The sequence below is a fragment of the Octodon degus genome, unplaced genomic scaffold, assembly GCF_000260255.1.
Source record: "Octodon degus isolate 3935 unplaced genomic scaffold, OctDeg1.0 scaffold00067, whole genome shotgun sequence".
Taxonomy (NCBI): Eukaryota; Metazoa; Chordata; class Mammalia; order Rodentia; family Octodontidae; genus Octodon; species Octodon degus.
In genome coordinates this window covers 10410204-10425029 of record NW_004524643.1, presented here as the reverse complement: position 1 = coordinate 10425029, position 14826 = coordinate 10410204, and the positions used below count along the sequence as shown (strand labels likewise).

The window sequence follows — 14826 nt, the reverse complement described above, 5'->3', positions numbered from 1 at the left end:
GAAGGGAAATTTGACATTTATTCCTCCTTTTTTTTTTACATTTATTCCTAATACAAGAGTATTGCTTGCCTATTCATGATGATGTTGTTAGATTGAGTTCTATTGTCTACCTTGTCCGTGTTCCTTTTTCATTGTATTGCTACTTGACATTGTTTTGACATTGTTTTCCCCCTTCCTAAAGTAACAGAAATTAACTGGGGAAGAAAAGAAAATACAAAAGTTGTAATATTTTTATAAATCAAAGGATCTAATTTTTTCCCCTGAGCATCTCTTTAGAGTACCTCCCAAGATCTACATTTCTATGACCCCCAAATAAAGCTTTTAATTCTGAATTTATCTAGATAGAAGACACTGAGAGTTCTACATATCATTCACCCTGGAAAATTAGTTCCACTGATCAAATTAATCTTTCAGAGGAAGAAAAACATTACCCTCAAAGATAATTCAGAGGAATTATTGGCATAATATTGTTACATTTTCGCCAGAACAGGTCATGGCTTCCGGGAGGAAAGCTGTGAGCTAAAAGCCATATGTAAACTCTAATAAATACCACAAACTGAGGAGCCCTCCTAGGGACAGAGACTAAAGTAAAAAGGACTTTGAGGTAGAATGATTCCTTCACCAATTCTCTAAATCTATTCTAGAAACAGGTAATTTTTTTAAGGAAAGTTAAAATAAAGCTATCTTAGGAAGTATAGCTGAAAGTTTAAAATTGGAATCATTTTTTACTTGCCAAATCTAAGACAGATAGACCCAACTAAACTGATACATTTCCCTTCAATGAAAGTCTTTAAAAGAATTTCCCATGCCACATGTTTACCATTGCTTGCTTGCTTATTTATTTATTTATTTATTTATTTATTTGGTACAGGGTCTCACTACATAGCTCAGACTTGTAGTGATCCTCCTTTCTCAGCCTCCCCAGTGCTAGGATTACAGGCATGCGCCACCATACCCAGTTTCGGTGACTGGTAAGGCGCACCCTGCGTTCCAGGGCCCGCAGGGCGTGTGGTACCAGGGATTGAACCCAGGTTCTTGTGCTTGCCAGGCTGGCACTTAGATTGTCAGGCTATCTCCCCAGCCCCACCTTAATTATTAAGAGCACTAAGGAACAGCTAAGTATGTATGACAGGGTTCTTAGGACAGAGGCAAATGGTTATTCCACCCTACTGATGTAAGATATTATTTCTTTTACTCTGAACCTAACTAAAAATGCCAGAATCTATCCTCTATACCTTTGAAATCTTTCTGCTGTCTTCAGATCACAGTCCACCCCCTTCATCTGACATAGAAGACCCTCTGTCATCTGATCCATAACCCCACTTTTTGGGCACTCATTCCTTGGGCCCCTTATTTTTCATCATGGGGTCCACCAATAGTTACTACCTCATTGCCTGGAGACCTCTTGTCTCTGTACCTTTCTTGCTTTTTTGCCTAAGATGTCACACAGCCCCTCCTTTTCACAATTTAATCTTTAAACTCTGGTATCACCCTTTGTAGAAAGAATGACTTCATACCTTTCCTTGCTGCCTCAGGCTGGATTATGTATCTGTCCTTTACATTTCTATAATCTATTAAAACTCAACATATCTCCCATCTGGATAATCTGTCTCTGGGTGATTTTCCCTTACAGACTTTTTAAGGTAGGGGTGAGTCTCATCTGTTTATCCTCAGTACTCAGCTCAGGATCTGGCATGTGCAAATGTGTGTTAAGTAAGTGCTTCATTACACTTACCTTTATTTCCTCTATGTCTGCTTTCTGAAGCTTTTCTCTGAAATGTTTATCTGTTTCCAGAACATCAATAACTTGCTTGAGATATTCATCATAATAAAGTCCAGTATCCTTCAAATTAAGAAATAGTAATATTTCTGAAATTTTTCCTTGTCTGAGTATAAAACAGCATCTACCAAAGTGACATGAAGCCATACCTACTTTGTTTTTGATAGTCCAGATCAAAAACCTGTATTTCTTAAAGAGTTTTCTGTCAGAGCCAATATCATCTTTTATTGTAATGCAAAGGTATATTTCCTATATGGCTTAGAGTTTCTACATGGCCAACCTGTGGCCCACCTTCTTATTTTATTGTCCTGGCTTGCATATAAAATATATAATATAGTTCATGCATATGAGCAGCAAAACTTCCTTTAGCTTTAATTTTTTATTATACTTTTTTATTTTAAAGAGAAAAAGATATTATAACATTTAAAGGGCTTGTTTTTATTTTTTAATTTATTTTTATGTATTTAGTAGAGGTTCTACCAGGTCTCACTATATAGATCAGACTTGGACTTGTAGTGATCCTCCTGTTTTCAGCCTCAGGCCCACACCACCACGCCCAGTCTCATTTACCATCTCAGCACATCCTCAGAGAGTGGGGCCAGCATGGCATGCCAGGGATTGAACCCTAAGCAGGCACTTTAATCTGCTGAGCTATCTGGCCAGCCCTCTATAACACTGAAAAAAGGACAAAAGAAAATTATGGACTGCAGAGTGAATACAGCTAGTAGACAACAACCAGTAATAATTGGTTTTTATCCACGCTTAAATGTGTCATCTTTGAATATAACACTGTTTCTTTGGCTCTCTACAATGAAAGTGTTTTATGATTAATTTTTCTATGTACTAATTATACTTAACAAGCATTAGTTAATATTAAACAATACATTAGTGCTGGGGAGATAGCTCAGTGGTATAAGTGCCTGCTTGGCAAGCACAAGATTCCAAGCTCAATCCCCGGTACTACAAAAAACAAAAACAAAAACAAACATATCATTCTCCAGTACTGTCTTCATTTCTGTTTCAGAATCATTCCTTAAATGCCCAGCTTTATAAGTAACAAATACTAGCAATATTTTATTTATAATTCTTAACATTTCACTCTATTTGTTATAATTCATTTTATTTAATTATAATTCCTGCCACTCTACTTACTGGTGGTTCTATCTTTGCACTTTCCACAGGTTCGGTGTTTTGTACTTTTGTCTTGTCGATGTCTATAGGCACTGCCTGAACAGCAGCAAGTAGACACGTGACCAAGAGAAAACCATACCATAGTAGAATGGTCCTCCACCTCATCTGAAATAAAGGAGTGGTTAAAGTCCTGAAAAAGATGCATTTCCAATGGTGCATTAATAATATATTCAATTTCAAGAGGTTTAATACAATAAACAATTCTAGGAAAGGGGTATAAATTGTAATTTACTAAAAATTATACTTACATTAGTAAAGAAAATCAGGGAAAAATGTTTTTCAACCAAAATTACAAAGACAGGACACAATTTTATTTTTTTTTTTTTTTTTTGTAACCAGGGATGGAACTCAGGCCCTTGCGCTTACCAGGCAAGTGCTTCTTCTACTGAGCCATCTCCTCAGCCCCTTGGATACAAAATTTTAAAGTCCAAACGACTTATAGAAAAACCATCTGAAGCCAAGTGTGGGGGTACACATCAGTAATTCTCACCACTCAGGAGACTGAGGCTACAGGACCATAAATTAGAGGCTAGTCTGGGCAATTTAGAGATACCCTGTCTCAAAAATCTGGAAAAATGGGGGGTAGAGTGGAAAAATAGCTAAATGTTACAGAATTTGCCCAACATGCACAAGGCCCTGGGTTTAATCCCTATTTAAATTACCTTATTGTGGCAAATAGTTATTTGTTAAAGATTTTTTGTTTTCTTTAAGTATTTGGTAGAGGGTCTCACTATACACCTTAGACTCATAGTGATCCTCCTGTTTTCAGCCTCCCCAGCTCTGCGATTATAGGGATGCACCACCATGCCCAGACTCAGAGTTAAAGATCTTTATGATTAATAAATTTTTCAGTAAGTAAAACAATAAAGTATCAAGCAGATTGTAAGGTAGTTGGAAAAAAAAAAAAAGAGCAATGGCAACTGCTGCTCTCACAATATTCTTCAAATTTCACTTATTCAGTTTCCCTTTAATAAGAATCTACGTAGATCCAGAAGGTCTACTACAAGAAAGCCAGGCACAGTGGTGCACACCTGTAATCCCAGCACTCTGGGTAGCTGAACCAAGAGAATCATTACTTTGAGCTTAGAGATTTAGTGACTTAGCAAGACCCTGTCTCAAAATGAAAAATAACCCAGGCACATGGTGGCTCATCCCTATAATCCCTGCACTCTAGAGGCTGAGGCAGGAGGAGGATCACTGTGAACCAAAACCAGCCTGGGCTACACAGTGCGTTCAAGGCTAGCTTGCACTACATAGTAAGACTCTCTCAAAAAAAAAAAAAAAACAAAAAGGAAAAAAAGACAAAGACAAATGTGCTGGGGAAATTGTAGCTTAATGCAAAGGCCCTGAATTCAATACAGTACCAGAAAAAAAATAAATAAATAAGAAGGACTAGCTGGGCAGGGTGGCACATGGCTGCAATCCCAGTACTCAGCAGGCTGAAGCAGAAGGATCACTGCAAGTTCGAGTCCAGCCTGAGCTACATAACTAAGTTCAAGGCCAGCCTGTATTCCTAGTGAGACCATGTCCAAAAGAAGGGGAAAAAAAAGGAAAACATACCTCACATGTGATTGACTTAATATATATAGACTTAACAATAGGGTTCAAGTCAAGGGATACAGTTCAGTGGTGGCGAGTGCCTAGCATGTGTGAGGCACCCCGCACACACACACAGAGGAGAAGAAAGGAGTTGAAGGCGAAGAATGGCTGGACCATACACACAGGATAGGCATTATTTAACTTACAATCTCCCAAACTTAACTAGCTTTGGGCTTTGTTTTGTTGTTGCTGTTATTGTTGTTATTGGTGTCATTGTTTTGTTTTGGTTCCTTCTTTTAGGTAACATGCTTTTACCCACAGATCACACTTTGGAAAAGATTACATAACTTCATTTCATCTTGATGTACACCTTGTACACCTTGATAGTATACAGGCTACTGGTTCATTTTACAAAAGAAGAAAAATTTAAACTGATTCCCTTATGAAACGTTGGTCAATAACAAAACCACTAAAGTGTCACATTTTTGTGCATTTTTTTAATTTTTAGAAATCTTTTATTTATTTATGTACTTGGTACAGGGTCTCGCTATGCAGCTTAGACTTGTAGTGATCCTCCTGTCTCAGCCTCCCCAGCACTGGGATTACAGGCGTGCACCACCATGCCTGGTTGCAGTTTTTCGCATGTTGGCACAGCATGCAGTACTGGGGAGGGAACCTGGGTCCTTGTCCTTGCCAGGCAGGCACTTTGGCCTTTTAGGTTTTCCCCCCCCCCCTTTTTTGCATTTTTTTTATCAATATTTTAAGTAATTTTTATTGAGATATATACTTCACATGCCATAAAATGCACCCATTTAAGGCTTGCCTGAAGTATAAGGATGCTTCTCAAAGTTTAGCCCCCCAACTCGCTGGATCAGATCACCTGAAATTTGGTCAGAAATGTCAATTCTCAAGTGAACCCACACAATCTGGGATGAAGCTCAGGAATCTGCTTCAACAAACCTTCCCGGTGATTCCCTGTATATGGAAGCTGACAGGGCACTAGCTCCTCCACCACAATTGCTGTGAGTTTATCTTCATCATTTATTTTAGTCTGAGATATGTTGGCTAAATGATGCCAAATAGATTTCATTTTTGCAAGCCTTTCAGAACTCATTTTCTTTTTCTTTCAGAACTTGTGATGGGCTACTGTGCACCATGAATCATCTCTTAATAGGATGACTTAGCTCTCCAGAAAATGTCTTCCCACTACGAATCTATTTTCTTCCCACAATCATTTTTTTAAAAAAACAAAGGTTTAGTGCCAGCAAGATAGCTCAGCAGGCTAAGCATCCACTTAGGCAAGCACAGGGACCAGGGTTCGATCCCTGGCACCACATGCCACACCAGTCCTGCCCCTGGATGCCCTGAGCCAGCCACCAAGATGGGCATGGTGGTGCACACCTGTAATTCCAGAGCTGAGGAGGCTGAAATCAGGCTGATCACTACGAGTCCGAGCTTCACAGTGAGACCCTGTGCCAAATACATTTTTTTTTAAAAGGCTTATTTCTCATTCATGCTGAGGCCCACACATGTAGTCATTTTGGTTTTGTTGAGATATAACTCATATGCTATGAAATCTACCCTTTACAGTGGCATAATTCAGTATCTCTTTTTCAGTACATTCACAAGGCTGTGCACCATCACCACTATCTCATTTCATAACATTTCATCGTTCGGGAAAACAATGCCATACTCATTAGCGGTCTCTTCCTCTCCCTTTCCTCCCCTGGACCCCAGTAGCTACTAACCTACTTTCTGTCTGTCTGATTGCTTCTACTGGAAATCCTCTACAAATGGAACCACACCTTATGTGGTCTTTTGTGTCTGTCTTTTTTTCCCACTGAGTAGTATATTTTTGTGGTTCAACCATGTTGCAACCTATATTAGCACTTCATTGCTTTTTATAGCTAAATATATAGCCCATTGTATAGATATATAGATACTTCATACTTACTTTTTTAGTTCATGGACATTTAGATCATTTCTACTTTGGGGCTATTTTAAATAACACTGTTGAGAACATTTGTGTTCAAGCTGTTATGTTAACATGTTTTCAGTTCTTTTGATCATACACCTTCAAGAATAGAATTGCTGGGTCAATTTGGTGAACTCTGTGTTTAACTTTTTGAGGAATTGTCATACTGTTTTCTAAAGCACCTGTATGCCATTTTACATTCCCACCAGTAATATATACCCTGAGTACTGAAATATACAGTTAAGGACTAAAGTTTTGTGGGGGTTTTTGGGTATTATTTTGTTTTGTTTTGTTGTCTTTTTTTGAGACAGTGTCTCGCTATGCAGTTCAGGCTGGCCTTGAGTTCGCTGTGTACTAGGCTGGTCCCGAACTCCCAAAGATCCTCCTGCCTCAGCCTCCCCAGTGCTAAGATTACAGGCATTTGCCACCACACCTGGCTCCTTAAAAAGTTTGTTTCGTTTTGTCTTGTTTTTTAATGGTTACAATGAAACATTGCCCTTAATTCCTCTCAAAACCCTCCCCCTCACTTCAACCACACATACTGTTCTTGCCACTTGGTGATGCAGCTCTGGAAGTAAGTTCTCCTTTTTCATAAGGTGTGATCAAAAATACTGTGACTGCTGCTGCTGAGGGCCACCCAATGGAAAAGTGGACTCATAAAAACATTACACTGCATCCTCATCTTTCCAAAGTCAAAATGACCACCAAAAAAGGTGCTTGAATCCATTTAGGACATGCCAACAGCACAACTAAAGGCACTAAGAGGACTTCAGAACTGCTTTAGAAGGCAGCACGAACGATGGCGTAAGTGTATTCAGAGTGAGGGAGAGTGTTCTGAGGAGCATTAATGGCAGCATGTCTTTTATTGCAACTTTTTTTTTCAAATTTAAACATTCTCCATATTTTTCAGTTGCACCTTATATGAAATTTCTAACTTCTTCAGGTCTTTGATGTGTCATTGTCACTTTAGCACTCCCTTTGCCTTTCATTCCTTTGCCAAGTCTACCATAAACAGAAGATAAGCGAGAAATGTGTGTGTACATGTGCCCGTGTGCATATATGCACACGAATTTGTCCTAATGGTTCCAAGTGACACAATCACCAAAAGTCTCTACTGTAAAACACCGAGTGAATTTATGGCTCATAAACATGTGATCCTTAGGCTTATTATAAGTAATAGTAGGAAACATCTATTGAGTGTTTCCATGTACCAGACAACATACAAAGCATTTTGATTGAACTCACTTAAGTCGACAACTCTGTACAGTGTTACTTTCCCCATTTTAAAGTACAGCAGATGGAGACCTAGTGCGTGCTCTGCATCGCATAGCTGGTGAGTCCTGCGGCCAAGGTGCAGACGCAGAGCGGCCACATGCCAGAGTCTAGGTCTGCTTTTAAGTAGTGGTTCTCCAGTGTGACTCCTGAGCTGAAGCACCAGCATCTCTGGGGAGTTTGCTAGGAATGCAGATTCTGGGGGAACTACTCGCTTGGGCCCCCCCTCCTGTCCCTCTCTTGGACAGGAGCTTTCTTTCTCTCAATAAATATATTTTGCTAAAAAAAAAAAAAAAAAAAAGGAATGCAGATTCTCATGGCTGACTCCAGAGCTAAATCAGAGTCCCAATAATCTGTGTTTTAACAAGATTATTCTGATGTATGCTAAAGTTTGAAAACTACTACCTAGAACATATTGCCTTCCTTTGCTCTATTGTTTTCTAACCTCTCTTACAATAAGAAACAAAAAGAATGCTTATCTCCAAGCAAATGAGTCTTTAACCTAACAGTAAAGCAGGATTACATTTAGGTACACACTGTAATTCAACTACACTATACTTGCTATGTGATCAGAGGTCAATTAACTTTCTCCACCTCAGATTTTTTCATTCTTAAACATAAATGCTGATTTCAACTCAATATGTAGTCTAGACCAGCTATAAACTATGTAGACCACGCTGGCCTCAAACTCAACATTTTCCTGCCTCAGCCTCCCAAGTGATGGGACTATAGGCACCTGCCACTATATCATCTTTTTTTTTTTTTTTTTGGTGGAACTGTGTATTGAACTCAGGTCCTTGCACTTGCCAGGGAAGCACTTATTCTACTGAGCCATCTCCCTGGCCCCCCTGCCACTATATCAATTAAAAAATTATATTTTAAAAAGGGAATTGTACTAGACCTCATTGTCCTATTAAATTCTATTATGTAGTTATTCTTGATTTAAATTCACCTACTTATTCTTTTGAGTAAAGTATAGCTCTTTTGTATTACTTAGTCAGAAATATAAACAAAATGCTTATACTCACACCAATTATGTAAATGATTAATTTATAATTTATATGTACTTAAATATTGATTATTCCACAAGATTAAAATTATATTGGTAGAGCAAAGAGCAAGTTGGGTTGCTGATCTACAAAGATTAACAGTAACAGCAACAAAATAAGCTACTAAAGAAAGTGCATATCCAGAAACAATTGTTTTTTTAGTACTGGGGATCAAACTCAGAACCCTATGCTTGCCAGGCAGGTGCTTATGCCACTGAGCTACATCCCTGGCCCTCAGATACAATTTTAAAACAGGAAACCTTCATACTTTGCAAGTAACTGTGAAATATTATATCCTCTAATCAGACTTAGATCTTGCTTTTGTGGAAGTAGGAAAAAAATATTTAGAGAGCACCAAAACTGCATTTCTTTCAAGTTAGATTAATTTTTTAAATTTTTTCTTTTCTTTTCATTTCTTTCTTTCTTTCTTTTTTCTTTTGAGATAGGGTCTTGCTATGTAGTGCAAGCTGGCCTCGAACTCACAGTGATCCTCCTGCCTCAGCTTCCCAAGTCCTAGGACTACAGGCTATACACATGGCTTTTTTTCACTTTTGCAGGAAAAAGACAATAAATTGTTACTGTCACTTCAAAACCGAAAGCTATTTCATTTATTGATAACTTCAGAGGACCAAACAGTGAGACTTTAAAAGGGAAAATTGTTTTAAAAATCAAATACAACAGAACTGAGTAATAAAAATACCACCAGAGCTCAACATGCTGGCACAGGCCTGTCATCTCAGTACTCTCAGATATACTTTTGAGATTCTAGCTCAAAAAAATAAATAAAACACACAGAAGCACAATGATACATGATACATATTATATGGCTTGACTCACATAAAATACTCAGAATAAACAAACCCATAGAAAAAGAAAATAGATTAATGGCTACCTAGAGCTTGTGGAAGTTGAAGAGAAAGTGAAAAATGCTGCAAATACTAATGGGTACTTTCTTTCGAGGGTGATGAAATGTCCTAAAAATTAAAGAACAGAGATGGTTGTGTAAGTTTACGAATATAGTAAAAACCAACAAACTTCTCATTTTAAAAAGTTAAAGGTCAGCCTGGACAATTTAGTGAGACCCTGTCTTAAAACTTTAAAAAAAAAAAGTGCTGGGAATGTAGCTCAGTGGGAGAACACCCCTGGCTTTATCCCCAGTGGCCCCCACCTGGAAAAAAGAATAAATATGATTTATGAGTCATTACCATCTGTACAAGACATATCTTCTGGGGGAAACTACCTGCTCGGGGCCCCCTTCTGTCCCTCTCTCCGACAGGAGGTTTCTTTCTCTCAATAAATATATTCCGCTCATAACCTCCGTTTGTTCCTAAAATTCATTCTTCGGTTTTAGAGAACACGAACTCGTGCAGGTCAGGTCCAGAGATCGTTTTTCCCTATGTCGTTTGGAGGTTCCCTATATTTTTGGAGGTTACCCACCCGAGACCAGTTTTTCTCCCTGTATCATTTTGGAGTTTCTCACCAAGATCATTGGACAGAGGTATGAGTTTGCTTTTCTTTCATAAATTCTGAATTGGGACTTGCTTAGGTAACAAATTTTTATGCTTCAAATATTGATGTCTTTGCCCATTGCTCATAATTAATTGTTCATGCTTTGCTTCATACAGTTTTGCCTCATATAGTTCTGTTAAAATTGTTTACAATTGCTTATGCTTTGGCTTTATGTAGTTTTGTTAAAGTGTTGGTCAAAATGTTGTCGGTAAATCTAAGTTAAAATGTGGAAATGTTACAAGTTCATGATATTTCTTTAATGGGACATTTTATGACTATTGTGTACTTGTATATGTTGTGTTTGAACTGGCTGACTAAATGTACTGGTATTCCTTGCTCGATTTTAGACTGTAGCATTACAGTAATGTTAGTAAACCTCCTAGTGGATTTTATATAAACTTCTGTAAAATAGGACTCTTAGCCACCTTGGACTTAGAAAATCTACATGTCTGTATATGAAATATGGGACTCCTTTTGCCAGTTAAATGATATTAGGTCGGCAACCGTTCTTAAAGACTTGGAGGACAGGTTTCACTGGGATAGACTGGTTCTGATCCCCCTCTACATGCTAGAGGAAATGTCAGGCCTGATCTGTTTCAGTTTCTTTGCTTTGACTTTATTCCTAATTTTCCCACCTCTTTGTACTTTCCTTTTTAGAGGCATGTAAAATTAGGAAAACCCTATAGACTGTTCCAACTAAGTGAAGCCCTTAGAAAATGAGTGTTTGTTAACGCCAAAGACAAGGAAGTCATTTTAGAAAAAGGACATATACCCCATCTCTGGGTCAGATGAGACAATGAAGAATTATGCCCATCTAGGAGGACACATATAAAAGCCATGTCCCAGCTTAGTGTTCTGGGCAGGTCTCCTTTGGGAGGCTAAACCTGAGACACAGTGGAGAGAACAGACTTCTTGGTGACACCAGAAGGAGCTATCTCCAAAAGCAGCACACTTATGGGACCAAAACACGTTTAGTGTGAGGGAAGATTCAACCTTTTCTCCTAGGTCTAATTAATTAGGTGCATAAAAGATAAGTTGTGGAATTTAAAGCCTTTACTGGAAAGTGCTAGGTGATCTTATTGAGGCTTTTAGCTATCCCTCATAGAACTTGGACACATAGTGGTTTCTCTGCCAGCTAGTTAATGCTCTTAGAGCAGCTGCCACTCTTTGAAGCAGAGGACAGTTTTCCCCCGGTGTTCTTCGGTGAATCCCCATTGAAGCCTATGGCTGATGGAATGTTGACCAGAGAAACTGCCGGATTCCTTGCTAGAGACATCTCTGGTTGTGTGAGCCAAAAGAAACCAAGAATGCCTGAGGAGATAAGGCGCCAAACCTGAAGGTTCCTTGGTGGAAACTGGCTCCTGACCACTGAAAGATCTCCACTTACCTATTGTACCTTTTCCTTCTTTTTGCTAGTAAACTAGGAATTCTACTTGAGATTTTCAGTAGAAATAACTTAATGAGTCACTATTTCATAGATTAGGCTGACGCAGCTTGCAGTAGTTTACATTCTACAGCAGCTATCAAGGGAAAAATTTACATCTGTGCCTTACATGTCAACTAAGAGTAAGATGCTTGCCAGATGTATTGTGTTTTTACCAACATGTAAAATGTGATGCTAGCTGATATGAAATATAAGTTTCACCTGTGAGCTTCAAGGTTAAATCTTGTTTAGTTGCTAAAAATATTTACCTAGGTGATCAGATGGAAATCGAGTGTCTGCAGACTGGCTCAACACTTGGGGCCCAAATCCCTCCAGTCAATTGTTCTATCACTGGGAGTGATTTTTAAAGCTTGAGAACTGCTCCCTTCTAATTGACCTTTTGTGCCATGGTTATGCTTCCTTCTGTACACATTTCTAATACCGAACTAATTGTAGCTGTTAACTTAGAAAATGGTCAGTAAGAGTAAGTGAAGGGTTTGTGAGACGTTCAGGAGATAAGAGTTCACGCCAGTTCGAGGGTGGATAGGCTGGTGGGATCTTGTCTCCCTTCTCTCCAACATGAGCATCCACCTGCTCTGGAGAGGGTTACTCAAGGGACGCCTTGGGGGAAGGAATCTAGAAATAAGGAGGGGAAACACCCTAAATGTTCTTATTGTATTCCAGATATGGGGATCTCACAGTCAAAGTTTCTTATTCCGTTAGAGTGCTTCATTAGGCACCGAAAGACATTTTTTGATCTTTACATGCTGAAAAAGAGCTGTTTAATCCAAATGAAATGCAGAGGAAAGTATCAACTGTGATGCTAGTTTATAACTAAAAAGATGATATAAAAAGGAAAATACTAAAAATGTCTTATATTCAGATTGTTTGTATTAAGGTCATTGTTGCTTAAGTTTTAAAAATGTAGATGTGAGTAACAGGAGAACCAGGCAGTTCAGGCGCCAGAGGCACTCACAATCCCAGAGCCTTAGGCTGCTCCTCCCTAACCTTTGGAGTCTAAGGACAAGACTGCATGAAGCACAGCCTCACCCACCATTACTGAAAGTAAGGTTTCCCCTGTTTGCCTTTCTAGTCTAGAAGGTGTACACTTATAAAACAGCTGTAATCCAGGCCTCTACAGGGCTACACCCATTCTTAGCTGAATCTGTGCAAGCTTTTCAAGGACAATACCTTTTAAAGCATAGGAAATTTGGAACTTCCAGAGTTCATCTACCTTAGATGACCCTGATAAGTACATTGATGTCTTTTAAAGGATTTACTCAGACTTATGAACTAGATTGGAGAGATGTAATGTTAATCTTAAACCAAACTTTGAGTTCTATGAAAAGCAGGCAGCCTTACAAGCTGCTATTACATTTGGAGAGGAATATTATATTATTATAAGGACTCAAGATAGACAACCAGTAGAATTACCTGTTCCCACTGGAGCCCGACCGGTCAGAGCCCTACTGCTAATAGCCAGGCAGAGGAGTGGAAAAGACATTCTTTCAAGTGTGTATTCTTGAAGGTTTAAGAACTAGAACCAAGCCTTCAGTTATTAAATTTTAGCTATTTACCAGGAAAAAGATGAATACCCCTCTGATTTCTTTAAATGTTTAATAGAGGGACTGGTAAAGCATACTTTGTGAGATGTTAATTTAATAGAGACAGATTACTCACTCTTACAGATAAGTTCAGGAGCGACAAAAGACAGCTTTTGGTCCAGACAACTCATTTGATACTTTGGTAAAAATTATTTAAGTATCCTATAATTGGAACTGGGAGAAAACCATGGGAGAGAAAGCAAAGAGATCAAAAATGGCTGCCATTATTGCAGCCTCAAAACAGACCCTAAGTCTGATTCTCTTGGCTCCCAAGAAGACCTCAATGATGATGACATTCTTCTGCTCCAGCTGTCAGAAGACAGGTCAGCATAAGAGGGACTGCCTTAAGAGGCCCACAAGCCATGCCCTGACTGCCAAGGCCGCCACTAGAAGTGAGACTGCATTCTGAGGCAAAGTGGCCCAGAGCTCAGACTCAGCTTCCCAGATGGTCCAGTAGGACTGAAGGGCCCTGGGCCTACCTCCTCCCTCTGGCTGGACTGTCATTTCTACCTGCCATCCTCATGGAAGAACCCTGAGTAATCATGACTAGAGGAAAACCCAGCCTACTGCTGGACATTGGCACAGGTCTCTTTTTCCTTCTCCAATCCTGACCTTCCTTCCAGTCATCATACCTTAATAGAAACAGACATTAGAAGATATATTGCTTTAGTTGTAACTGAGGTAATGCAATGTATTCAGGTTGTTTACTAAACGATGATGCTGACAGTGATGTTTTATAAATGTAATATATTGTTATTCATGTGTAATATTTAAAGTATTTCACTAGTTAAAACAGGTTCCCCAGGACAGATAACAACCTGTCAGTGTAAAAATGTTCTAAAGACACTGGCTACACAGTGTCTAATAACTATGGGCCTATAGATAGAGCCAGACATTGTATTTGTGATATAAAACTCAGAGACATAGCATTAAAAGGAAAAATTCTTTAGCAGTGCCCCTTGCTTACCATGGGGGCCATATCCAAAACACTGAATGGGACATTAGCTTAATATGACTAAATGCTTTGTATTTCATGATGAGTATGTAAGCCTGGTTTTTTAATATAACTCTGGTATTTTATGCTGATAGTTAATACATGTGTAACCTCTCTTAACTAAAGCTAGAGGGACTTATAGTATGCTGTCAAACTCTATGAATAAAGGGGTCTAAAAGCTAGTGAGTTATGATTGCTAGATCTCAAAAAGGTTTATAAATGTACCTGTTAACTTGAATGTTCATGTTTTGATTATATATGTTCTAATCTCTCAGATAATTTGTTATTTCTAGAAGATACCAAAACTCAGGTAATCATGCAGGTAAAATCTAAAACCAAAAAGTCATATGGGACTGGTGAGATGGCTCAGTGGTCTAAAGCACCTACTTAGAACAAGCTTAGCAAAGCACAGGGATCACGGTTCAATCCCCCAGCACCACATGCCAGCCAGCCCCGCCCCCTGGTGGGCTGAGCTGGCCACACACACACA

At 38.9% G+C, this 14826-nt stretch overlaps 1 protein-coding gene across 1 annotated transcript in view; it reads right to left on the bottom strand.

The window, feature by feature from the left end:
• Nucb2 (nucleobindin 2) overlaps positions 1 to 14826 on the bottom strand; it is a 71671-nt gene that overhangs the window by 45695 nt on the left and 11150 nt on the right. Inside the window, exons 2-3 of the mRNA XM_023719328.1 lie at positions 2933 to 3076; positions 1736 to 1843 (exon numbers count right to left, since the gene is read on the bottom strand). Coding sequence (XP_023575096.1) covers positions 1736 to 1843; positions 2933 to 3076 — 252 coding nt within the window. The remainder of the gene's footprint in view (positions 1 to 1735; positions 1844 to 2932; positions 3077 to 14826) is intronic.